Raw genomic sequence first — 27,398 nt, 5'->3', positions numbered from 1 at the left:
AAAGCATGGCTGAAAGAGAATGCCTGTTCCTTGGGCAATACTATACTGCCCGAGCATATGCTGAAGGGGGAAGGCCGGGGCATAAATTAGCTTCCATTATATGGAACCCCGAGGCCCTAATTTTATCCTTGAAATATTAGATGAATGTGGATTTACACAACATGATACCCCAGATATTCTTGAGACATTTTCAAAATATTACCGTCATATTTATACCTCGCGCTGCCCCCCAACAATACGTACTGATACGTACCTGGAAGACGTTGCTTTAGGCTGGCTCAGTGATGTCCAGCTAGAATTTGTATCTGAGACATAAGAGGAAGATTAAATTAGAGACGCCATAGTGCAGCTACGCCCAGGCCGTACACTAGGTACAGATGGTTTACCAGAAGATTTTTATGAGATATACACTGGCCCGTTAGTGCCCTTCCTAAAAGAGGTATACCATGAAGCGTGGGAGAACGGTCAACTGCCCCCTACGATGCGTGAGGCTAAAATAATCACTCTGCTCAAACCTGGCAAGTCAGTGAACAGCTGTGTTCATACAGACCTCGTTCACTCATTAATTGCGGCGTTAAAATGTTAGCCAAAGTAGTTGCAAACCGGCTCAGCCCCCTGATGACCTCTTTGGTGAAATCCGATCAATCGTGATTCATTCAATGGCACGCCACCTCCCATAATCTGTGTACGCTTTTTGCACTCATGCAGGATATAGACCCTGAATTAGCGGCTGCTTCAGTGTTTCTAGCCGCCACTAAGGCATTTGATTCTGTAGAGTGGGACTATTTAATGGTGGTACTCTGGGGTATGGGCTTCCCACTTCCGTTTTTGGCTTGGTTTGCCCTTCTTTACTCTCATTCCACTGCTAGGGTGCATCTATATGGGACTGCCTCGACCTCTTTCTGTATTGAGCGAGGTACGTGGCAGGGGTGTTCATTATCGCCATTGCTGTTTGCTCTGGCGGTTGAACCCCAGCAGCCAAACTAAGTCAACACCATTGTGATTATGCCATCTGCTATCCTACTAGGCATATATCAATATTCTTATATGCTGGTGATATCACACTATACCCCAGAGACCCACAAACCAGCTTGAATGGGGTGTTGCAAGAGTTTGTACAGTTTGTTGGATTATTGGGCATCAGTATTAACTGGAAGAAGTCCTCCCTTTTTGCGCTCATGCCTGTCACGGTTCGCTTTCAGTTGGATTTCTCACTCCAGTGGTGTGACTCGGATCTCAAATACCCCGGTATAATTATAACACGAGACAAGGGTGAATTAATCTGCGCCAACTATGGAGTCAACTTGAATGCAATTACAGATAGAATCTCACGCTGGATGGCACTACCCCTCTCAGTGCAGGCAGCATTGCCCTAATGAAAATGGTCATTTTGCCCAAGTTGCTCTATTTTTTACTCAATATACCTCACCCCCCAGGTCGTCATTTCTTCAAACTTCTAAAAGCACAACTGATTAGACTTGCCTGGGTGGGTAAACAACTATGTACTCAATGCGAGATACTCACAGAGCCCTTTGCACTGGGCACCTTTAAAGCTCCAGACATGGAACTTTATTACTTACGTGCCCAAGCGCAATATGCCATTTATTGGTACAAGCTGCCCCCCTATATGCCACACTTGGCTATCGAACAGGGATACATGGCCCCTCTCCCCAGTTTCGCTTATTTAGGTGAGCAGGCTGGCCAGACAGAAATCCAAGGCTCTACTGTTGCGTGCAAAACAGCAGTGTAGGAGAGAATGGCCAGGAAGCTTGATAGGCAACTGCTCTATTCACCGCTGGTCCCTCTGCCTTATCACTATGCGCTACCAGTTACTCACGAAGTGAATTGCAAAGCCACTCTTCTTCAGGCCGATATTCACACCTGGAGAGAACTTTATGCAGGAGAGTTGTTTCTAGAGAGAGACAAGGTTTTTTTACAGGAACACGCCGACCCCGCTAGATATCTTTATTTATAACAGAATACGGCACAATGTTTAAGAAGTCACTCCTGACTTTCCTAAGGAACCCCCATCTTTCAAAGATTGCATGTACTTCTCATTTCCTAAGGTCCTCGACACGAAGGACCTCATTTTGAGATTGGCAGAGAGGAAAGCCAGCCCGCCCGCCCGCCAATCTCCTGACAGGGTGTCCGCCGCCATAGTGGCGATCACTCTACCGGACCGATTAGGTGTTTTCCGCTGGGGTGACGGGTGGAAACCTTTGTTTCTGCCCATCAGTCTAATGGGAAACAGGCAGCAGCATTGTCTCCAGCTCGTAATCGAGCTGATGGCTTTGCTTCCGCCGCAGGGTGCACCAGCACCTCCGCAGTGTTTATTGTCTCCCCAGCAGACAGTGAACATTGTGAAGGTGCTGGACAGGGGGACCCCTGCACTGCCCATGCCAAATGCATGGGCAGTGCAGAGGCCCCCTGCACCTGTTCTCCGCCAGCCTTTTCATGGCGGTAAAACCACCATGAAAAGGCTGGCAGAGAATGAGGTTGTAATCAGCAGGGCAGTGCTGGATGCATTGCCCTCCAGGCTAATTGCAATCCCCGCCACCACCAGGCAGTCTGGATCATGGATTTCGGTGATAATGGCGGTACCCTGGCGATCTAACCGCCAGAGTCTTAATGTGGTAGTCAGACCACCATGGCGGCGGTGGTCCTGACCGCCACCTCGAGGCTGGCTCTGAATGAGGCCCTTAGTCTCGTCTCTATATCACACAGTACAATCTGAATTTTTGAAATGTAGAGGGAATGCACAAGTTCGATGGGAATCAGAACTCTTCCTAACATTGACGGATAAACAGTGATCTTATTGCTGTCAACAAACCGCATGAATAGCCTCAAGCAGTAGACTAAGGATTATACACTTTCAAAAATGTCTTTTGCACCGAATATTCTATACACCCAGGGCTGGCTTTTGGGTGGTGCGACCGGTGCGGCCGCACCGGGTGCTGACCTCAGTGGGGCACTGTAATTAGGAATAACTTACAAAACTTATGATTTAAAAGCACCTGCTGGAAAGTTCCTTTTGTTTCCAGCCTTCAGGAAGCAATTAAAATGTCAAGATAACTCTTGTGATTAAGGTTCTTGCTAGAGAGAGAGATTGGTGTTTTGTCTAGTCGCAGTTTTGACCCGATATAAAGCAGTGCATAGGGTTAATATGCCTGATGTAAAGGACATAACTATATTTTATGTGGCTAGATGAGTGGATTAGTAAAGCCAACCTTTACCAGCACTTTAAAACAAATGAAATGTAAGTGTGAGGGGCTATGGAGAGATGCAGGGCTCTTTTGCCAGGTAGTGGTGAGGGAATCCAAGGAGGTGGTCATGGGGTGAGGGGGTGCCAAAAATGATTGCCGCACTGGGTGCCACTAGCGCTAAAGCCGGCACTGTATACACCTGCCAGACTACATATGTATCAACTACACTCAGATAGTAGATGTGAGAAAGTGGCGCAAAAGAAGGAAATGTTTGCATACCTGGCTTGGTTGGGAGTTTAGTTCTGTTTGGGCATACTGGGGTGAGGATGCAGATGCACTGTCTATCATGATAGGACAAAATCTCCAGTTGACACCCCTTCATAGCCCTACTAGGGCACATTGCAGACATTGAGGAGGGATACCGCAATTATGTGCCACTAACTCTTCTCCTGGCCAACAGACGAATGGCATGTAGGTTGGGTATGGCACGAGTGCCTCAGTTTAAAGGATGGTTGTGAGACCTTTTATACTGTAAGGACCAACTAACTACTTACGCCGAACTTCTCCCCGTGAGTTCAAGACCCCGGGATATCTGGGTTCCCTTACAGACATACTTATTGACACAACAGTTAGAGGGACAGGGAGAAGACGATCATAGAAAGTGAGCAGCTGAGGCTGACCTGCTTGACAGGTCTACAACACACCAACATCTTTCTGCCCACCATGCAGCTTTATCACCAGAGATTTACACCACCTTAGGCGATAGACGAGTTGCCAGAAATATTCCCTCAATATAAATCTGAGTCTTTATGTCTAACACCTCTGTTCAAGCACCAAAATATTAGGATAATGCACGGGGCACTCACGCCTGTATCAGATACATGCCTTGAATAATCTCTTTGCATATTTTCTCCCTATTGAATGTGATCTGGCGAACCACAATGGAACATTATTATATCTAATTGTACTTGTAGAGATGAATTTAAATTGTGCAATATTCACATGTTGCATAACGGCTTTGTATTATGTTTTTATTGGAACTCAATAAGGTTTTTTTTTTTTTGTAAGTATGGGCACGTCGTGCCCCTCAAATCCTGCCCACTTTCACTACTGCAGGAGTGTGGGTTCTGAGGAAGATTGTTGTTGTAAGACTGGAGGGCAACAGCCACCACTGGAGATGAATGTGGATGCTACCCCATCATCCGGAGAGCTGCTTCAAAGTTCAGGAAAGATGGAAACAAATGATGTAGTATTTGCCTGGACCAAAAAAATAAAGCAGGCACACCCAAGGTGTTACAAGTGCACGGGCAGACCAAGGGAAAAACCCAAGGACCCGTGAAGAACCAAAAACTGGCTCTGAAGAACCAACCATACTATGTTTCCCTGCATGCAAAGCTATTTTCCGAGCCAAAGCGCATGCCTTCAGTAACAGGACAGCCAGATATGACTGAAACTTGTCAGCTTGCGCAGGTGCCAAGAAGACTGTCTGCAGATTGGGTCAAAACCAAGTCCATATGTATTCTAGCTCCTGTTTTGGTTCGACCCTCCTTTGATCTATAACCATTCTGTAGTCCTCCAGTATTGTCATCATAATGAACACTTTCTTGTCATTTTCATCCCTGCTTTAAGACAGGACCAGGAACACAGGTGTTGTTGTTCAATGTTTGCCTCTTAATACTGCTCCAGGAAACCCGGAGTCAGAAAAAAGCCTGAATCCAGAAAGCTGGCTGAAAAGTAGGTATAATAACTTCAAAAACTGACTTCCTGCACCCAGTAGTCTGTTAATGACTGGTGCTACAGAAACAAAGTCAACCGACCTACCACTGGACCCTCCCGTCACTGGAACCAGTGCCACTGAAGCAGAGCATAGTCAGGATTTCTTTTTGCAAATGCACGGGGATCGTCCAATATCTGTGCGGGCCCACAAAAAACCCCTCAGCTAAAAGCAGAAGTTTTTGGAAGTAGATTCATAATTACTTTCTCTGAGCTGCTTTCATGGTTTCCTATCTTTCTTGATGTAGCTTAGCCAGAGCCAGAAACTGTGGGCATATTTCTGGTTCTTAAAGGACTTGTCGGATAGCTTTCACCTCTTCCCTGAACTACTTTTGACCCACAAAAGGCGTTCAAAACTACCAGGAATTCCGCACGCCGTCCTAGTACCTCAGATGTAGTTGTTTCTTGGGCTGCAACCACTGCATAAGATGACATTGCAGAAACCTTTAGGTGTCAAAAACAATATAGTAAAGACATTTAGTCTGGGTTTCCATGTATGCTAACAACTGAGATCAGTCTTCATAGATTAGGTAGAAGCCTGGATGTCGTTGACCATCAACTGCAATCAATACACTACACAGGTTATTGACTGGAGAGACAAACTCAAAGATCATCAAAGGATATCTCCAGGGGAGATTACACCTTCTTATCCACTGATTGATGCTGTGACAAGAACAGCTTCAATGTAAGCTATTACCTGTATGTCAGTTTAGGAAGTATATGATTCAAGGTAGAGGATTCGGGGTATCCATGCAACCGTGAATCCATAGTCAACAATAGACTTGATTTATAAACTGAAGTACCAATGTTCTGCTCTCATCAGTAGATGGTCAGTTGCAGCGTTCACATGAAGCTTAGAAATAGTAGGCATGTGGGATGGCCTGAACAATTCCCCAGTGCCAAATTGAGTCCCTGGTTGCCTAATGCAAGCCCCTAAAGATCTCCCTGGTGTTCTCGGTGGCCAGATGCTTGTCTGTGCCACTTATCCCGGAGACCAACAGCCAAGACTACAGCACTAGCGAGTCAAAAGAGAAATGCAGATAATCCTGTCTCTGTGCTATATGGGTTCTGACAAAGCTCCCACTAAAAACAGTGACAAGCGGGCCGACCAAACCACTGCTGTTAATTAGAAGTCTTTTTGTATAAGGAGCGCACAAATAGAACTGGGTTCCTGGCTTCCAGTCCTCTTTGGAGTGCAATACAGGCCATGTGCTGCCATCTTCTTTGCTGGAACCAAGTAATAATTGACGCAAGAATAGTTCAGACGAAGAGACAGCAGTCAAGAGCCTCCAAAAAAATTACCCAATCCCTAAAATCCACCATGATGGAGCTCTGAAGCCACAAGAGTCCACGACTAGCCTGAGCGCCTGAAAAATAAATACAGCAAGTCCTTTTGGCGCAGTTGCCCTTTGTGTAGCAGTTAGGAAGGCGGGTGAAGGGGCGTGGAAAACAAAAAGGGACGATGTGTTAGAGTGTTATTTGGACAGAAAGGAATGTGACGAATAAGGGGGTCGGGAGGCAATGCAATGCTGTGCGATTGTTCTTCATTTCAGGTCCACGGGACCAAAAAGTATGGCTCCTATTGTATCTACATAAAAATATGAATTATCTATATAATGCGAGCTCGTGCATTTCTACATAGACACAATGTGAAAATGTATTTGTGCTACCGCAAATTGGCAATGGCAGCTGGAAAAAGAAATGGAGAAAACACCACACAATTACAATTTGCAGTATGGTGCTAAATGGCACCTTTGAGCGAATTAGCATCACTGGAGCAATTTATGTAATCAGGCCTCCTGGTGATCAAAGAGAAACTCCTTTGACATTTGCAGTGCAGTGAAGAGTTCCTTAGTAGTAAGGCTAGTGTGGCTGAGCAGGGTAAACACAACTTGAAGCGTTATTACAACTTTCCTCGGCTAAAAAATCCTAAAAAGTATACATTGGCTTGTGACTAAGGGCCATATGTACGAACACTTTTTCCCATAGACACAGAATGGGTAAAAACCTTTGCTACATCTGGCCCTAAGACTGTTATAGAAATATCGGGGACAGGCTGAAGTGGGCGAGCGTCGTAATCAGACCCACATCTTCCTATTCAAATAGCTTCAAGGAGCTGATCATTCCCTCGATTAAATCTTTGAAGTTTCCCTAAGGGCAGGAATTGCTTTTCCACAAGTTGGCGATAAGATCGGCATTATGGACTCGGGGATACTTGGTACTAGCATTTCCTATTGGTCCGGGGCAGCGCCCCCACAGTCATCTCCTTTAGTTGCGCTGTGTTTGAAAATCTGACACCCGGGAATGGTGTCCTGGCAAATGGGTCACCTCCCTTTGTGTGCTCCCCTTATCTGCAAGAATGGAGACAGGCCACCTGAGAGCGGAGTAACTCACAGAACCGTGTTAGAGGAAAGGCTGGACACTAGCATGTACAAAAATAAATGCGTTTTCAGACCCTTGTTGAATAATCCTGCAAACGCCGTCTGCCTTCCTTCGCCCCAACTCCTTCGCCTCAACTACCCTTATCACCTCCTCCCTTATTTTCTTGGTTGAAATAACACCTACATTAGTGGAGTTAATTCTGAGCATAGTGTTACTTTTGCCCAGCTTGACAAATTCCACAGGCAAGCCACTTAACTCGCAGGGATTTGCATAGCAAAGGAAGGGAGGCCTTTCTGCATAGCCACGTGGCAATTGTTAAAATAAGCCAAACAGTGGCCGTGGCCCCGCATGTAAACTCCAGGGGTGGGCAGTGATGTGCTGCCGAAATTCAAGGAATATAGCAAAATGCAAACAGTGTGTTTCTCCCCGAGCTGCGCGCTAATTAATGCCCCCTTTCCGCTTTGATTTCTGGTTGAGGTGTCAGAGCCACACACCCTGCGCCAAGCTTTTACTGCGCATCCACGTGACCTCCAGTGGAACCCTTCAGGCAAACTGTGGCCTGATGTGGAGTTGGTGGTAACTGAAGGAAAGTGAGAGTCCACCCTGTGGTTTCTCCTCGGGATCTAGCACGTCCTGCAGAAACTGGAGGGTTTTCCATTAGTACCCAACTTCAAAACAGGGGCACGTATGTTCCTGCGTCGCTAAACTCGCTGTTCATGCCCTAGGTCTGTGTGATGAACTCATATACATTCTGCTATCCTCAGTGTTTAAAAGCAGCATGGTCTAGGGCTTGGACTCTTTCTCATGACCCTGTTTTCGGGATTTCAAGAAAACGCAATGAGTCATCCCTCACTACTAACATCTGTGATGATCTGAAGGGCACAAGTTAAAATCTTAGCAAGGCTAACTCAGCCTTTTGTTACACTGGGTAACCAAAGCAGCTCCCCACAGTGCTTAGAAGCTGCAGGGCTGCGGTTAAGGAGCGCTGTATAATTGCAACCCACTCCTAGGCCCAGCAAACAGTTCAGCCTTTGCTTACAAATCAGTTGTGGCAGAATGTGTGCAATACCTATAGTAAATGTACTTCTAACCCTCCCCCCCCCCCCTCGTCTAGCTCTTAAAACGCTCTGGAATCATAATTATGAGGTTTGAGGTTTTGGACGATAAATGAACGTTTTAACAGGAAAGTGGCTATTCCCAAGACTGAGATTTAATTAAAGCCAACGTGGCCATTGAATCCGGTTTTTCGTGGCTGGTGAACTTTCAAAGTGTAAGAACAGAAACGTCCACCGCGGTTTAGAGCAAACACAATCTGCATTTCCTAGAAAGGTTTGAGTGGGTTCATCCTCCCAAGAAAAATGTGCAAAACGAATAGGGCTAAATAGTAGATTTTATAGTGTACCCCCAGAAAACACACACATGGTAACTATGCTGGTTGTGTCCTTTGCCAATACACCTTGGTCGGTACTTGCATTAGTACCCCCTATGGGATCATCTTCATAGAAATACACCATTGGCCTAGTGGTCAGGGAGCGGTACATTAGTAAATCCATACTCTTGCAGCTCATAGCCCTTTCTGTATTTCACAAAAGCTTAACCTTAAAAACGATTTTCTCTTTCTTATATACTGTCTACATCTTAGTAGGGACGCCTGCTCACCTCAAGCATACAGAGAAGCAACTTCATACCTGAAAATATACATCTTGTGTTGTTAAAGTGGGTCATGGCTGCTTAATCCTGCAGGCAAGGAATACGCCGGGGTTAGGTGCCTCGGTTACACTATTACCAGATAGTTACTGTAGCACCACAATCACTTCTTAGTGGCCCACCAGCAAGCTGCTTACTGGCGCTTGAGGACAGAAACAACATATCTGTCTAGTTTGACAACGCTAAAAAAAGCAAGCATTGGCAACACTATCTGACCTATTGCCTTTGCCAAAGTTTTTATGACGATGCTACACAGGATCATTAAAACGCTGAGTACTTTGGAGCATTGTGGGAATAAAACATAAAAAAATAAATATATAACAGTCAGAGTAACGTAGATGCAGGCAATGACCCTGGCACAGGCATGCATGTTGTCTTTGCATGTGTGCCCCAGCGTCATGAAGCAGGCACCATTTAGCTTGGCTTAATTTATTTATCGATCCAAGATGGGGGCAGCTACATGGATCAGTATATATATAAAGCATGGTAGATGATGACCTTACAGCAATCTTTACTGGAGATCTTCAATAATTCCTTCACCATCACCCTTTAACAGTGGCTCTCATCTCTCCATAGCCCCTCTCTCACATGTATTTCATTTGTTTTATATTGACTCTCTTACCAGCGAAGGGTGTTGGAACACTTTATATCACACACACATACATAGATAATTAATCATATATATGTAAATCAGTGTATAGACAAAAGCGGTAGTACACTGAGCACTGCACAAAAAATAATGTTCTGTGATCTACATAGTGCACTTTCTTTGCAGCAGGCATATTAGCCCTCTATGCTACTTTAGATATGTCAAAATTGCCACTAGACAAAACCCGCTCTCTCTCCAGATAGGACATTAATCACCAGAGTTATCTCGGTATTTTTATTATTGCCTGAACACTGTTGGATATACAAGGAACTCTACATTGAAAAGACAACTGCTGCACTGCTACAAATCCGGCCCTCAGTCCTTCCAGCCTCCCAGGAAAATGCCTCTTACGGCCAGTCCCGCCTTGATGGTGAAGGAGACTCTCATGAAACCTATACCTTGTGTTAGTTCTGTCAACAGTTTTTAATGCATTGTACTATGTGTTATTGATGTATAGCTTTGTAAACACTGGATAAAACAAGTACTTTTTGGTGTCCTAACACCCTGTACACCTCCTCTTGAATGCCACTGTCTTTGTTCCTCTCTTCAGCACCTGCCAATGAAACTATGACTGTACGTTCCCACACTGAATCTCAAGCTGCCCTTCTAGATGGTAAACTTCGGTTTTATTTACTGCAGTGTGATGTCAGAAGTGCGACAAGTATGCCTATATATGGGTCCAGTGCTCACTGTGCCACTGGAACCAAGCTGCTTCCGACTGAAGGGGGCCAGTTAGGCTGAAACCAGTCTCTGGTAGCTTTTGTAAAAACAAAGCTTTTGTTCCAGGTCAGAGTGGAACTGGCTTGGCAGTTTTGGTCAGACTCTTCCTATTGGAGCAGGCCAAAATGTATTTGTATGAGGGTGGTTCTAATAAATCGGAGTTGGCATAGTGAGCAAAAAAATAACGACTGGGATGTGGCCTGAGTAATTACCAGTGGCTGAGATTAATTCAAGCATTCCACCTAGCACCTATTTTTAATTTTCCTTCCATCCAAGTCAGACAGATTGCTTTGGGGCACCATATTGATCCCATCTTTTGTGATTTATGGCTAAGAGTAAAATATTACAATTGTTAGCAGCAGGATTTTATTTAAAAATAATTCATGAAATAAAATGCTTTCCTATGTAGGCTGCAGGAAAACATAGCTAACTATAAGAACCAGGTTATACTTTTCTTCAAGGTTCCACACTCATGTTGTAATCTGCAAATACATGCTCGCTTGACTTGTGATGATTTTATAAATAAACAAATGTTGCAGAACAAAATATTACATGCGGTTTGAGCTATGCAAGAATACATATATAATCCGCTTTTATTTTAAATACTTTAATATAGTGCCCTGCAGTTCTCTTTTTTCTGCAGGAATCAACTTCCACTGGGTATGCTATACTTCTTCTCATAGATGTATTCCTGTGTCTCTTGGCAGATAGTGAATATAAGTTTTCAAGGACGGTGTATTAAATTGTAGATTCTCAGGGCTCAATTCACAATCCCTTTTGCATGATGATGTCCAATTAAAAGGGCAAACTGGTTAGTTTACATGTTCAAGGAATTCACAACATTTGAACTTGCACTAAACCTGTTACCCATGCATGATGTTGTTGTATGATGATGTACAGCCTACCCTAGTAACGGCAAGTGGGTGTTCTGGGAAGGCGATACCCTGAAAGTTTTGAGAATGGCCACAAATTTCAGAGTTTGGGGGTGTTCACACACTTTTTTTCGGATCCATTCCCTCCGTGAAAATGGTTAGAGATTTACACCTGTCAAAGGCATGGGTGACTCTCTTTCCAGGTCGCTAACTGGAGGTAAAAATGTCCTCTAAATTGGCATGGGTTGAGGGAAAGCAGCAAGTTCCTGGGGTGTTATGGCTGTGAAGAGCTCCTAGGTCCACCAACCCAGTCCTATTGTATCTCTTACCCCTGCAGTCCCAAATTAGTGTCAGATTTGCCCTTTAGTTTTCTTGAGTTGCGACACTCCAATTTGAATGTAAGAACTCGGAGTTTAGATTTTTATAGCCCCAGTAACATACACATTGACTCTGTGTTACCTTTGACAAATCAACTTGTTCCTTCAAACCTATTTAGAATCAAATATGTTTTTGGCGAGTTATTTATAGATAGTTCTGGCATGACGCAGTTTAAAAAAAATAGTAGGTTCTGGCTTCGGGCTTTCGGTTTCTGTATAAACTGCTAGACTGAAGGTGAACGTGTCCTCGTGTAACCTAACTGGTGCTCATGTAAAACGCTCAATACCTTCGTGTCGAGGTCGTGCTATATAAAACCGCAAAAGAATGCTACATGCATCCTCCCAGATGTGGCTTGTGCTCTGAACAAGGCTCGCTTGAAGGGCTGGCCGTCGGCCGCCCTTTCTGCCGTGCCTCCTCACTCCACCCTTGCACGCAGCACCTGTTGTGGAACAAACCTGAAACAACGCTGCTGCTCGCGGGGCGCTGCCTGCGGTTCTCCACGGTGACAAGCGGCCTCCTGCGGCAGCTGGCAAGGAGCGCCCGTAAAGGAGTGTACTGTGAAGCGTTTCGGGAGTCAAGGGCTGGTCAGTTGTCGAAATCCCAGGGTTTCGTACTTCCATTAAGACAAAGAGACTGCCTGCTACGTGTCGAGGATTAGGCCGTGCCAGAGCAGAGCTAGTGCTCGACCCTGGAGCATATACTAACCGAAAGCCCGGGTCTCTGCCAACGCACGGAGGCCTCGCATGCCTTCCCCCTCACGTGCGTTGTGTTTGGGTATGGCCAGCTCCTCCTTGCATGCCCCTCAGTGGGTGCACTGGGGTCTGTGCCCAGAGCCATGAGATCTCACAGAAGAGCCTGCGCGGCTGGAAGGCCCCCCCCGCAGGGCCCTCTGGGAGACGGCAGGGCGACCGGCAGCTGTCCCTGAGAGTGAACTGTTCATCAGTCATAAGGGAATGAGCCGGGATCCCTGGCCTGCTGCCTAGAGGGTTGGTAGCAGCTCTTGCCTGATGTTTTAGTCGATGCTTTAGAATACTCCTTTGGTCATTTTCATTTTTTCCGCATTTGCAGAATAACTTATTTGCCAACGCCATCTTCCTCTTCCTAACCAGCTCTCTTTCTCCCCGCCCCATATTCCCCACATACTCTCATGCAGAGTCTTCTTCCTCGCTTCCAGTGGCACCTCTAGAAAAGCAGGGTTGGCAGAGGCCAGGCCCTGTGCCTTACTCACCACGAGTGGCCCTCCCCTCCTCCACATGGGCATCTAGCGTGCTCAGCGGGCATTGACCACACTACAGTGCCCGACTTTGTAGACTGTCAGCCATGGGCCCCCATGCTGTTCTGCGTACAGCCTTTGGCCAGGAGTAGTAGTCCAACCTCTGCAGGCAGTAACTCCTGCTGCAAAGGGATTTTGGTAATGCGCTTCAGGATTTGCCACAGGATCTAGGACTAAGCAGAGACACACTCTTTATTGTATAATATGGGTGGTTCACAAAATAAACTTTTTGGGGATGTTTTTTGTGCTTTTTTTTTTTTTTTTTTAATAAGAATCATAGTTGCTAGTTCACAAACCCAGCCACGTGGTCCGCAAACCCCTTGCAGAAGTCAGGGTTTTTTAATGTGTTAATGTAATGAGAGGATCCCTTTGTGGCCCATCCACATAGACCTGGGCATGCTCACCCTGCCCCTCATATGGCCTTTCAGTTTTTTTTTTGTTAAAACACAAGAACCTTGCCCCTCACCATGCACTGGAGGGCTCAAGATAAAACTTACCCGTGCAGCCAGCCAATCGTAGCTTTTAGGTCTGTGGTCTGTGGACGGATTGATAACAGGAGCAAAAACCTCCCTTTCCCAATGAAGTTTCCTATATTTTTTTAGTGTGGGTCCACAAACTGTCTGGGAAACCAGGTTTGAGTAATTCACAGACTCACAGTCCAGATATTTCTAACCTTCAGACTTTTAAAGCTTACCCAATACATTTTTGTAATGCTAATTTTTCAAAAACTACTGCTTGAATTTACACCAGATTGAGCAATGACAATGCTGTGAGTAAAGTTCTGATTTCATGCCATTTTGTACTGTAGCAGACACCGAAGTTCCATATGGGAGTAAAAATGGGAAACTACTTTTTATACCCCCCAAAAAGACACCTTTATTTCTGGTCCTTTCCACACATATCTGCACACATCTTGCTTTGTTGAATGTGATCTAGATAAAAAAAATTGGAAGTTTTGAACAGATTCACCAATCGACCAAACTTACTAGCAAAAAAGGCAAGTTATCAAATAGTGCTTTGTCTTACATCCTCATGCAACAATCTGCATGTCCTTTGTTCCTAGGGTCACTGTCCCGATCAACGTAGCTATATAGTGCATTATGGGTATGTACACAATGCTGTGGTTTCCTTATATTTGCACTTGTTAATTCACAAAGTATGATTAATTGGAACATTTATGAGTCTTTGCCAATAAGAGGCTGTACCATTTGATGTCAATTCAGTTATGGGTATGGTTGTCAGTGGGGTCTCCATTCATCAGCCTAGTGTGTTTCAGTTGAAGACTAAGGCTGTAGAGAGTATTTCAATTACTAAATCTAGATATTTTCTGTCGTACATGTACTCTTGAATTTCTGGCAGATAAGGGAGCAGAGACAGAGCAAGAGCAGAAACATAAAATGGCATTGCCAAGATCACGCAAGTCAAGCAAGTGGGACAAGTTGGGTTCAAAAGACAGCAGAAGTTTACCAGTGTGCAAACTATCTGGTAGGCAAGGCCTCCTTGCCCACAGAATCACTAAGGTCAACTCACAGCATTCAACATTCAATGCACACGTTTGAGAACTTTCAGAAATTTAGAAAACAGTGCTAAATAGATTGTCTGGAATACTGCTTTACTTCACTGGCTGCAATGTAAGACTGCTGTGGTCTGAACATGTACACTTAGAGCTCACAGTGGTGATCAGAGGCACCATACCAACCTTATAGAGCTGAACGCCATTCACTTGGCATGGAAAGCCTTCCTTCCATTCATCAGTGGGATCCTCATATAACACCACCCACACGTGGTACTGCAACAAACAGAGCGGGATGGGTTCATGAACCCCGCACCGGTAAACAAATGGACCACTAAGGAGTCTTCCTGTTGGTGAACCGCCAGCAGAATTATTGAAAGCCAAGGTGGGCAGGATCAGCCTTCAGCACCTAGCGGATCGTGAGTGGCAGTTACACCCGGAGGTGGCACAGGGCCTTTTCCGTGAATTGAAAGAACCTTGGCTCAGTCTGTGCACCACCGCCCAGAACGTGAATGTTAGCACTTCTGCGCTTTGCAATGTCAGCACTTTTGCGCGGTAGAGTTTCCTAGGCGTTTCTCTCTCAACAATATATTCTGCCTCAAGTGGAACTTTGGACTTCTATATACCTTTCCTCCGATATCACCCCTGCCTCGAGTCCTCAAGAAGATCAAGACCAACCAGGCCACGTCATCCTTGTAACCCCTGGACTGGGCACAGAGAGTATGGTCTTCAGAAATCCTGGGCATGGGCATCTGTCCTACGATCAGGTTGACCCTCCTGGAGGATCTGCTGTCGTAGTGGCAGGGCAGGGTTCTGCACCCAGGCTTTCACATCCTCCACCGTCATGCTTGGAGATTGAGAAGTGACACCTGAACACCTTTGACCCTCCTCCAGAGGTGGTTAATGTCCTCTTGGCAGCCAGACGTCCCTTGACAAAAACTGTATATGTCTATCTTTGGAACACATTTGTGGCTCGCTGCAGTACTTAGTAGAATGACCCTCTTCAGGCAAAATTATCGGACTTTTTGTTATTTGCTTTGTCTGCAGTCTAGTAAGGCGTGCTCTGGGCACTTTTAAAGGGTACCCTTTGGTTCTTTCTGCCTTTTTGCTGTTGCCAGATCAGACCTCTTTGTTTAAGTCTCCAGTTGTTATGTGCTATTTGAAAGTTTTACAACATACATTTCCTCCCTCTCTTTTTGTCATGCCACCTTGGGACCATAACTTGATCTGCACGTTTCTGATGTGTACTCCATTTGAGCTGCTTCACAGCTGTTACTTGTGGCTCCTTGCCCTCAAGATAGTGTTTTTTATCGCCATCACATTGGTGGGGCATGAGTGTGAGCACCAAGTTCTTTGTGTCATGTCAATCCACTGAACTCCATCTTCTTCCTAGACAACCTACTTCTTACGTAAAGTTGTGATGCCATTCCACATTGGTCAAGTCGTCACCTTACTGGCATTTTATGCTCTGCCTCACCCCTCTAAGGAGGACAGACTTTATCCCTTGGACCCCAAAAGAGTGCTGAATGTTTACTTAGATCGTACAAAAGACCACTGTGTGGACAATCAGCTCTTTGTGGGGTTCTCTGGGCAAAAAAGGAAAGGCTGTGCATAAGAGAACCTTCTCCCTCTGGATTCTGCTCTACATTAAGATCTGCTGCACATTGGCTAAAAAACAGCCTCCACAAGGACTGCATGCTCATTCCAGCAAAGCCAAGCTGCTACCAATACCTTAGCATACAGAGTCCCTGTCCTAATCATTTGCCAGCCGGCCTCATTGGTATTCATCCATACATTCACAAAACACTATTGTCTAGATAGTCAAGTTCGCTGAGAGGGGTACTTTTGCCCACTTGTTCCTGCAGAACTTTCTGGGTTGAGTCCATCCAGAGACTCACCTCCAAATAGGTACTGCTTTGGTATCTATTCAGATAATGACATATCTGTGGCTAGAAGAACGGTAATGTTCTTTCTGGTAGTGACTCTATCTAGCCTCAGTTTCCTCACCTGCGTTCCTTTCCTCTACGGTCTGTGGTTGGCCTCTATGAAAGAATAATATCTTCATTTTAGGAATCTGCACATTGGTTAAACCAGTTTGCTTTATCGGGCTCTGCTTGTGGGGGTGTAGACACTCTCAAAAGCAACTGACAGCGGGAGTGGTGCCTAAATAGGCTCTGCATGTCATTTGCATTGTCAGTGTAGAGCCGCACAGCGCCACCTACCGTTTCACAGGGGTACTACTAAAAAGTTTCCTGATTCAGTCTGATGCCTGGGGAATATTCAAAAGTTGAGGCATCTGCAACTAGATTGAGTCTCTACCGGAAACAGCGTCACCCAAGGTAGGTAGTAATTTGTTATTTTCTTCCATCGTGAGAGAGACAATTATGTACCTAAGGGTGTGGGTGGAAACTGCTTCTGGTACATGAATCCCAAAGGAAGATAACGGATGGAAGAAGACCGTATGGAAGACAGCCACCTGCTGCATTATCTTGATCTGGACTCTAGGCTAGCAGGAGTCACGTGATCTTAGAAACATCACTCTCAGAACTCTAAACAGGGAACCTGAAGCGAATAAACCATGGATCATAGTATGCTTGATCAATTCTGACATCCAAAGAGAGCTTGCCATGTATCATAGGAAGCCATATTCCAACTTTAACTAAGTGCAAGGGTTTGTGCGTTCTGATAAGCATAGGTGTTTCATTGGAGGGTAACTGTAGGAAGTTGGCTCTGTATATACTATTTCAAAGTAAGAAGTAGTGTGCACAGAGTCCAAGGGTTTCCCTTAGAGGTACGATAGTGGCAAAATTATATAATTCTGATGCTGTATTTTGTGGTAGTGTGGTCGAGCAGTAGGCTTATCAGAGGGTAGTGTTAAGCATTTGTTGTACACATACAGGCAGTAAATGAGGAACACACACTCAAATACTTACTCCAGGCCAATAGGTTTTTATATTGAAAAATATATTTTCTTAGTTTAATGTAAATCTTGAACCTGTGGTTCTTAAAATAAACACTTTAAACGCAAGGTACTTCACTTAGATACTTTGGGAACTTTGAATAAAAGCAATATCATATACAATCTTTGTAAAAATGGCAATAAGCTATTTTCAAAGTGGACACAGTACAAAAATCAACAGTTCATAGGGGAGGTAAGTAAAGGTTAGATTAGGAAGTATGTAAAACACTTACAAGTCTCGGTTCTGGGGCATAGGCAGCCCACTGTTGGGGGTTCAGGGCAACCCCAACGTTACCACACCAGCAGCTCCGGGCCGGTCAGGTGCAGAGGTCAAAGAGGTGGCCAAAACACATAGGTGCCTATGGAGAACAGGGGTGCTCCAGTTCCAGTCTGCCAGCAGGTAAGTACCTGCGTCATCGGGGGGCAGACCAGGGGGGGTTTGTAGAGCACTGGGGGGGGGGACAAGTAGGCACACAAAACACACCCTCAGCAGCACAGGGGCAGCCGGGTGCAGTGTGCAAAACAGGCATCGGGTTTCAGGTAGGAAACAATTGGAGGGACCTGGGGCTTCTTGGGACAGCCACCACCTGGGCTAGGCAGAGGGTCGCCTGGGGATCACTCCTGTGCTGAAGTTCGGTTCCTTTAGGTCCTGGGGCTGCGGGTGCTGTGTAGGTTCCAGGCGTTGGGTCCCTTGTTACAGGCAGTCACGGTCAGGGGAGCCTCTGGATTCTCTCTGCAGGCGTTGCTGTGGGGGTTGAAAGTTGCTTCTTTGTTGCAAAGAAGTAGCTGTTTTTGAACAGGGCTGCTGTTTACAGGAGTTTCTTGGTCCTTTAGTCCATGGCAGTCCTCTGAGGCTTCAGAGGTCGCTGGTCCCTGCCGGATGCGTTGCTGGTTGCAGGTTTTCGAAGTTGGAGACAGGCCGGTAGGGCTGGAGCCAAAGCAGTTGTTGTCTTCCTCCTTCTCTGCAGGCTTGTAGGTCAGCAGTCCTTCTTGTTTCTTCAGGTTGCAGGAATCTGCTTTCCTGAGATCTGAGGAGCCCCTAAATACTGAATTTAGGGGTGTGTTTAGGTCTGGGAGGCTCACCACCAGGTGTTACAGTTCCTGCAGGGGAAGGTGAGAAACACCTCCACCCTGTACAGGCTTTGTTCCTGGACACAGAGTGACAAAGGCACTCTCCCCATGTGGCCAGCAACATGTCTGGTGTGTGGCAGGCTGGCAGAACCTGGTCAGCCTACACTAAAAGTCGGATTGGTATTCAGGGGCATCTCTAAGATGCCCTCTGGGTGTATGTTACAATAAAGTGCACACTGGCATCAGTGTGCATTTATTGTGCTGAGAAGTTTGATACCAATCTTCCCATATTTCAGTGTAGCCCTTATGGAACTGTGGAGTTCGTGTTTGACAAACTCCCAGACCATATACTGTTATGGCTACCCTGCACTTACAATGTCTAAGGTTTTGCTTAGACACTGTAGGGGCATTGTGCTCATGCACATATGCCCTCACCTGTGGTATAGTGCACCCTGTATTAGGGCTGTAAGGCCTGCTAGAGCGGTGACTTATCTATGCCACAGGCAGTATGAGGTTGGCATGGCACTCTGAGGGGAGTACCATGACGACTTTGTCTTTTTCTCCCCACCAGCACACACAAGCTGTGAAGCAGTGTGAATGTGCTGAGTGAGGGGTCCCCAGGGTGGCATAAAACATGCTGCAGCCCTTAGAGACTTTACCTGGCATCAGGGCCCTTGGTACCAGGGGTACCAGTTACAAGGGACGTACCTGAGTGCCAGGGTTGTGCCAATTGTGGAGACAAAGGTACAGTTTAGGGAAAGAACACTGGTGCTGGGGCCTGGTTAGCAGGGTCCCAGCACACTTTCAATCAAAACGTAGCATCAGCAAAGGCAAAAAGTTAGGGGGTAACCATGCCAAGTAGGCATTTCCTTACAGGAACCCTTCCAGGTAAAAGAATATGCTTCTACACGTTTCACATTTTTCATGTGGGATGTACAGTGCAGCACAATTGCAACTTTGAAAAAATGTGGAGACTTTTATAAGTTGTTCTCCTTTTAAATCTGGTTGGAAGAGCCATATTTGTTTGCATGCAGAACCCTGTCTAACAATGTTAGTAGCTGGGGATTTGCATCAAAACCCCTGGATGGTTGCATGGGAACACCCATGTAGCACCCATGGTATGCCCCCTTGGCACAAAGTAGTGCTAGTTTGGGTTACTTTCGATAACTTGCCAAGGCAAAGCACAAGTTGCTTGGAAAGTAAATTGCCTTGCAATACATTGCACTGTGTTTGCATTTCATTTGTTACGCAAACCCAACACAAAGTGTTATTAAATATATGCTACAGTTATTCTACAAGCAAGCATGTGCGTGTCAGTCATTTGGAGCCTTTATAAAGGAAGATGTATCCATGTTTCAAGAACTTAAAAGGACGAACTTTGTGTTATATTAACACTTTTTGGCCTTGAAGTGTTCTCTGAAGGTTAGGGTGGCAAATCCATTTTTTGCGGGTTTATTTTTCCTAACTAGCTCTTGATTGTTTAGTGTGAGTTGGTGTGTAGAAATGTCAACCTAAATTTCTGTGAGTACAAGGAAAACTTTGTTGTGTTCAAGGATGAAATTGTGGATGGTGTTTTTCACATAATTCTCCCAGTTTGTATAATTCCATACCACCACCTTTGCTATTCGAAGACCCCAACTGCATATTTAAAGTCAACCTGGGAGATTTCCTTTCTATGTGCTATTAAAAGTACTACTAATTAGATATATTTAATAAAAGGACATATTTTATCTGAACTAGTTTGTGGACCAACTTTGGATCTAGGAAACTTAGTTGATGTCAAATAGGGTGAGTCCTAATACATTGGAAAATCGTTTCATAGCTTTGCAATTAACAATGCATACTTAAAACAATCTCAGCAATTCAAATCATGAACTGTGGCAATTTTCCATGTAAGCTGTCTGTAGCCTACACCACTAAGCTGTCTCAGTAAGTTGAACAGTACTCTGCATACAATATAGAGAGTAATCTATCATCAGGTCATGAATCCAATTCCCAGCGTGGCCGATCCCTCTTACCGAAATACATAAACTGAGTACCAAGCAATGGGTGATAGGGAAACTTTATTTACAGCATTTTGAAACAATACAAGAGTGACAGGAAGCACTTTGTATTACACGCATTGGTAATGCTAATTCATTTGAGTTTAATGTTCTAACACATATAGATTAGGAACATTAAAACCAGACAAAAGAAACATGGCCCACATTGAAGGTTTTCTTGCCTTCAATACAGTCGTTTTTTTCCATCAAATAAACTTTAGATGGCAAATTAACTTTACTAAAAGTTATTTATTAAGTTCTCTAAGACCAAACGAAAGGAAGGAATATAAAAATGCTTCCTTGCCACACACCATTACTTTGACATGGAAACAAGAATAAGACAATGTTCAAGGCATGGGAGCCTTCATCATAGACTCCTGTTCAGTTGTAAGAAAAAATATCTGATCCTGACTGTACTAATGAAAAGCCGCCAGGAGAGAATAAAGGGGTGCGAACAAGAGAAGGTGGTGAGATGGAGGAATGAAAACCCAACAGGAGAGAATGAAAGGGTGCAAACAGGCGAGGGTGGTGGGATGGAGGAACAAACAGCACACAGGAAGGAGGAGGAGTGGAAGGCACAAGCGAGTGGTGGTTGTGGCACAGGGAAACTAAAAGAACGCAGGGAAAACAGGGAGTCGCATGAGAGGAATAAGAGGAGGTGACAGGCAGGTGAAATTAAGAGCACATTCAGAAAGAGGAAGGGTACCGACGGATGAATGAGAGGGCATGGTGGATGTGGGGAATGGGAAAGACACAAGGGAAAGCAGGCTTGAGGGAGGAACAAGAGGTGGTAGTGTATGGGTGAAACCAAGGGCAAAATTCCTAGGCGAGTGGAGGAGTGGCAATGCAAGGAATGCTCTGGGTGTGAAGGGATGCTCCCTAACAGTCAACCGCGATCGATGAGAGAGAAATACTCTTCTGCATTGAGCCATGATTGACAAGCTCCACGTCAGAGAGAGAATGGGCAAAAAAGCCAATGGTGTAGGAGGTGCACCTTATGCCTCCTTTCAGTATATTGTAGGCAAAATGTATTTTTGACAGCTGCACTGACAACCCATATCTAAAGACAAGTTATTATCTTACACATTGCTGGACATAGACGTTGCCAGTAGGATGATGCTATTATAGCCTTATTATGAGACTGCAATTTACTAGTGGTAAATCTCTTAGATGTATATTTTCATGTCTTACAGGACAAACACCAGCTGGATGTGATCATGCTCCTCTATGGTGAAAGCTGCTTGTATGATTATGGAAGAAACCACAAGGAGAGATTAGACCAGAGGTATGGAGTTGTTTTTTTTCCTGTGGATTGAGTAAGCAAGATTGGCTACGAAGGTTATAGGGAGTCAAGTTAAAGTATCTCCACAGCCTTAATCAGCCTTATAGCACCTGCCCTCTGCCAGAGCTGTGTAGATACACAGACCTGCGAACAAGTGACCCTCATGCACCCCCATGAAGAATATTATATATAGAGTAAAATACTTACTTCTGCACATTATAAGGTCATTACAAGTCACTGAGCAGGTCAGTGAGCATGTAGAGGCACTAGGCTATTGATCACCGAACGCCAAGGTGACTTCCAGTTTCCTTATAATGTATAGCGAGGGTGTATTTTATTCCATACAATTTGTGGACATTTCTCGCTTATTATGAAAACAAATTAAATGGCCAATAAATGGCCATGTGTCATGTGTAACACCATCATCTGGTCCTTCCTTTTTAGCCCATAGCACTTTGTTTGTTGGGGTTTTCCATTTTGAAGCATGTTCTGGAAATGCATTAATGTGGCAAGCTACAACGGCAGGCATTGCTGATGGTGTGGCCACATGATTTGGGCCCTTAACAGCTACGAATAGGAAGCCACCAGAAATAAGTAGTGTTGGCCCATTCAAAAAAAGAAAACCCATGAAAGAAAATAATTTGTTTTCTTAGGTGGACCAGCTCTGCACATTCCTGCAGGCTGCCTTAGACAGCCAGCATCGCTTCCCAGAGACAACGAGGGAAGTTGGGACCGGCCTCAAGCACTGTCTCTGTGAAGGGACAGTTTATTTTAAAAAAGTGCTTGGGCTCCTGCACACCAACTTCATTCAACCCGAAAGAAGGTCGCTGTGTCCCTTGAGCATCGTGACGTCACAAGTCACTTGTAATGGATGAGTACCAGCACTTCTCAGGAGCAAACGGGTACTCTAAAGAGAGAGTACCCACACTTCTACATTTCCATTTAAAGCACTGGGTATATTGAGGGTAATACTGGCACTTTTCTGGGGCAAGCAGATTCTAAGGTATAATATACAACTGCATTTTTATATTTCGATTTCAGGCACTTGAGGGGAGGGTCCCTTCATCAATGAGTAGGTTCCTTAACAGGCCTTCAGGAGTGGTGTACGATGTGCATCTATTGTAATGTGATAGAATGCCCAGCTCGAAGTGCTGGAACCAACAAATAAGTGCCATCACTATTCAGTGATGTTCTAAATGTGATCTGAGAAGCCAGTAAGGTAACTTTTCTCAATAGAGGTACACCGCAAATGGTTTCCAATAGGCAATCCAACTTTTAATAGATATATCAGCACCCATATGGGGAGCTAACAATAATTAATAACTAATTAATCCTTAATCAGGAGCGCTAAAAACCTTTCCTATGATCAGCCTGTCCCATTGATCAAGCAGCCTTTCTAGAGATTGGAGAACGAGCAAGAGTGCCTTGGGCCCTAATGCAGGCATTTAAAATGTTTCCTCATTGACTTGCTCCACGTGTATGAGGCAGACATAATTACAATGATGTGGGTACCTCTCCTCCCGAACCCTGGTGCCACTGCACCTGGTGCGCCATTGATAGATAAGCCCCTGAATTTGTCTAGGTAAAATGGAATTCACCACCTCAAAGAGGTGAGCTACCCAAACCTTGCCTATCAGCTTCCCTCTGGAACAGACCTAATTTGTCAAATGGACGCGAGGGGACAAACTAGTCATCTCTGTGTGCAGCTTAATGGCATGGGGTTATCCACAACTCTAGGAATATGCAAAGTCCAGGGCTCTCCTAGACGAGTAGTGCCAGAAATAAAGCTCAGCACAGTGACCATCACGTTCTTGGATTAAGGAAAGGGAAGCATTTGGACGCCAGCACACAAACTGAATAAGCACATTTTCACAGAGTCTGGCATCAGAGGTGTCAGCAGTAACTCTTGCGGTGGCGTGCAGAGAAAATAATTCTCCCTCTGCGATTTGCTGGCAAAACCCCCATCTCACACAATCATCACATATTAACCTCTTCGCTGCCAGGCCTTTTCCCCCTCCTGTGACAGGCCTTTTTTTGCCTATTTGGGGCAGTTCGCGCTTAGGCCCTCATAACTTTTTGTCCACATAAGCTAACCAAGCCAAATTTGCGTCCTTTTTTTCCAACATCCTAGGGATTCTAGCGGTACCCAGACTTTGTGGGTTCCCCTGAAGTAGGCCAAGAAATTAGCCAAAATACAGTGAAAATTTCGTTTTTTTCAAACAAATGGGAAAAAGTGGCTGCAGAAGAAGGCTTGTGGTTTTTCCCCTGAAAATGGCATCAACAAAGGGTTTGCGGTGCTAAACTCAGCAGCTTCCCAGCTTTCAGGAACAGGCAGACTTGAATCAGAAAACCCAATTTTTCAACACAATTTTGGCATTTTACTGGGACATACCCCATTTTTGCAATTGTTTGTGCTTTCAGCCTCCTTCCAGTCAGTGACAGACATGGGCATGAAACCAATGCTGGGTCCCAGAAACCTAAACGTTTCTGAAAAGTAGACAAAATTCTGAATTCAGCAAGGGGTCAGTTGTGTAGATCCTACAAGGGTTTCCTACAAAAGATAACAACTGAAAAAGAAAAATATTGAAATTGAGTTGAAAAAAACATAAATTTTTCTCTACGTTTTACTCTGTAACTTTTCCCTGCAATGTCAGATTATCGAAAGCAATATACCGTTACGTCTGCTGGACTCCTCTGGTTGCGGGGATATATAGGGCTTGTAGGTTCATCAAGAACCCTAGGTACCCAGAGCCCATAAATGAGCTGCACCCTGCAGTGCGTTTTCATTCTATACCAGGTATACAGCAATTCATTTGCTGAAATATAAAGAGTAAAAAATAGCTATCAAGAAAACCTTTGTATTTCCAAAAAGGGCACAAGATAAGGTGTTGAGGAGCAGTGGTTATTTGCACATCTCTGAATTCCGGGGTGACCATACTAGCATGTGAATTACAGGGCATTTCTCAAATAGATGTCTTTTTTACACACTCTTCTATATTTGGAAGGAAAAAATGTAGAGAAAGACAAGGGGCAATAACACTTGTTTTGCTAATCTATGTTCCCCCAAGTCTCCCGATAAAAATGATACCTCACTTGTGTGAGTAGGCCTAGCGCCCGCGACAGGAAACGCCCCAAAACGCAACGTGGACACATCTCATTTTTTTTAAAGAAAACAGAGGTGTTTTTTGCAAAGTGCCTACCTGTAGATTTTGGCCTCTAGCTCAGCCGTCACCTAGGGAAACCTACCAAACCTGTGCATTTTTTAAAACTAGAGACCTAGGGGAATCCAAGATGGGGTGACTTGTGGGGCTCTAACCAGGTTCTGTTACCCAGAATCCTTTGCAAACCTCAAAATTTGGTTAAAAAAACACATGTTCCTCACATTTCTGTGGTAGAAAGTTCTGGAATCTGAGAGGAGCCACAACTTTCCCTCCACCCAGCGTTCCCCCAAGTCTCCCGATAACAATGATACCTCACATGTGTGGGTAGGCCTAGCGCCCGCGACAGGAAATGCCCCAAAGCGCAACGTGGACACATCCAATTTTTTGAAAGAAAACAGAGGTGTTTTTTGCGAAGTGCCTAGCTGTGCATTTTGGCCTCTAGCTCAGCCGGCACCTAGGGAAACCTACCAAACCTGTGCATTTTTGAAAACTAGAGACCTAGGGGAATCCAAGATGGGGTGACTTGTGGGGCTCTGACCAGGTTCTGTTACCCAGAATCCTTTGCAAACCTCGAAAGTTGGCTAAAAAAACACATTTTCCTCACATTTCAGTGGCAGAAAGTTCTGGAATCTGAGAGGCGCCACAAATTTCCTTCCACCCAGCGTTCCCCCAAGTCTCCCGATAAAAATGATACCTCACTTGTGTGGGTAGGCCTAGCGCCCGCTACAGGAAATGCCCCAAAGCGCAACGTGGACACATCCAATTTTTTTTAATCAAACAGAGGTGTTTTTTGCGTAGTGCCTACCTGTAGATTTTGGCCTCTAGCTCAGCCGGCACCTAGGGAAACCTACCAAACCTGTGCATTTTTGAAAACTAGAGACCTAGGGGAATCCAAGATGGGGTGACTTGTGGGGCTCTGACCAGGTTCTGTTACCCAGAATCCTTTGCAAACCTCAAAATTTGGCTAAAAAAACACATGTTCCTCAAATTTCTGTGGCAGAAAGTTCTGGAATCTGAGAGGAGCCACAAATTTCCTTCCACCCAGCGTTCCCCCAAGTCTCCCGATAAAAATGATACCTCACTTGTGTGGGTAGGCCTAGCGCCGGCGACAGGAAATGCCCCAAAGCGCAACGTGGACACATCCAATTTTTTGAAAGAAAACAGAGGTGTTTTTTGGAAAGTGCCTACCTGTAGATTTTGGCCTCTAGCTCAGCCGGCACCTAGGGAAACCTACCAAACCTGTGCATTTTTTAAAACTAGAGACCTAGGGGAATCCAAGATGGGGTGACTTGTGGGGCTCTGACCAGGTTCTGTTACCCAGAATCCTTTGCAAACCTCAAAATTTGGCTAAAAAAACACATGTTCCTCAAATTTCTGTGGCAGAAAGTTCTGGAATGTGAGAGGAGCCACAAATTTCCTTCCACCCAGCGTTCCCCCAAGTCTCCCGATAAAAATTATACCTCACTTGTGTGGGTAGGCCTAGCGCCCGTACAGGAAATGCCCAAAAGCGCAACGTGGACACATCCCATTTTTTGAAAGAAAACAGTGCCTACCTGTGGATTTTGGCCTGTAGCTCAGCCGGCACCTAGGGAAACCTACCAAACCTGTGCATTTTTGAAAAGTAGAGACCTAGGGGAATCCAAGATGGGGTGACTTGTGGGGCTCTGACCAGGTTCTGTTACCCAGAATCCTTTGCAAACCTCAAAATTTGGCTAAAAAAACACCTTTTCCTCTCATTTCGGTGACATAAAGTTCTGGAATCTGAGAGGAGCCACAAATGTCCTTCCACCCAGCGTTCCCCCAAGTCTCCCGATAAAAATGATACCTCACTTGTGTGGGTGGGCCAGGTGCCTGCAACAGAATAAGGCCCCAAACTTGTAGAGATAGAGGGGATAGTACAGCGAGTTTATAAAGGCATATTCTTTTATACATCTTTAGACGGACTCTGCTTTGGGGACCCACATAAGTGAGGTGTCATTTTACTTGGGAGACTGAGGGGAAAACTGGGGAGTAGGAATTTTGTGCTGGAGCGGTGATCCTACTAAGAAAAGTCAGGAAAATATGCATTTTATATGCAAATTTTGAGGTTTACAGAGGAGTATGGGTAAGAAAATGTTGGGGGAGCCACGCAAGCCACACCTCCCTGGACTCCTTGGGGTGTCTAGTTTTAAAAAATGTCTGGGTTTTGTAGGTTTCCCTAGATGAAGGCCGCACCCAGGACCAAAAACATAGGTGGGCCCTCCCCCCCAAACACACACAGGTATTTTTGTAATATATCATTTTGATGTGTGCACATACGTCCGTGATGTGCCAAACACTAAAATTGTGAAAAGAGACACACTTAGGTTATATGAAGAAGACCCCTCACCCACCCACCAACCAAGTTGGTGGCATGCTTCATCATCGGGGTCCC

General features: G+C 45.1%; 1 protein-coding gene across 4 annotated transcripts in view; it reads left to right on the top strand.

Moving 5' to 3' along the window:
* The window catches only part of UBA7 (ubiquitin like modifier activating enzyme 7), a 912,980-nt gene that overhangs the window by 817,273 nt on the left and 68,309 nt on the right, over nt 1-27,398 (top strand). For all 4 annotated transcript variants that reach the window (XM_069206847.1, XM_069206846.1, XM_069206844.1 and 1 more), the window contains one exon: nt 21,736-21,827. In XM_069206847.1, the coding sequence (XP_069062948.1) occupies nt 21,736-21,827 (92 nt within the window). The remainder of the gene's footprint in view (nt 1-21,735; nt 21,828-27,398) is intronic.

The sequence above is a fragment of the Pleurodeles waltl genome, chromosome 9 (genome assembly GCF_031143425.1).
Source record: "Pleurodeles waltl isolate 20211129_DDA chromosome 9, aPleWal1.hap1.20221129, whole genome shotgun sequence".
In the NCBI taxonomy this organism is placed as follows: domain Eukaryota; kingdom Metazoa; phylum Chordata; class Amphibia; order Caudata; family Salamandridae; genus Pleurodeles; species Pleurodeles waltl.
This window is presented reverse-complemented; position numbering and strand designations above follow the sequence as displayed.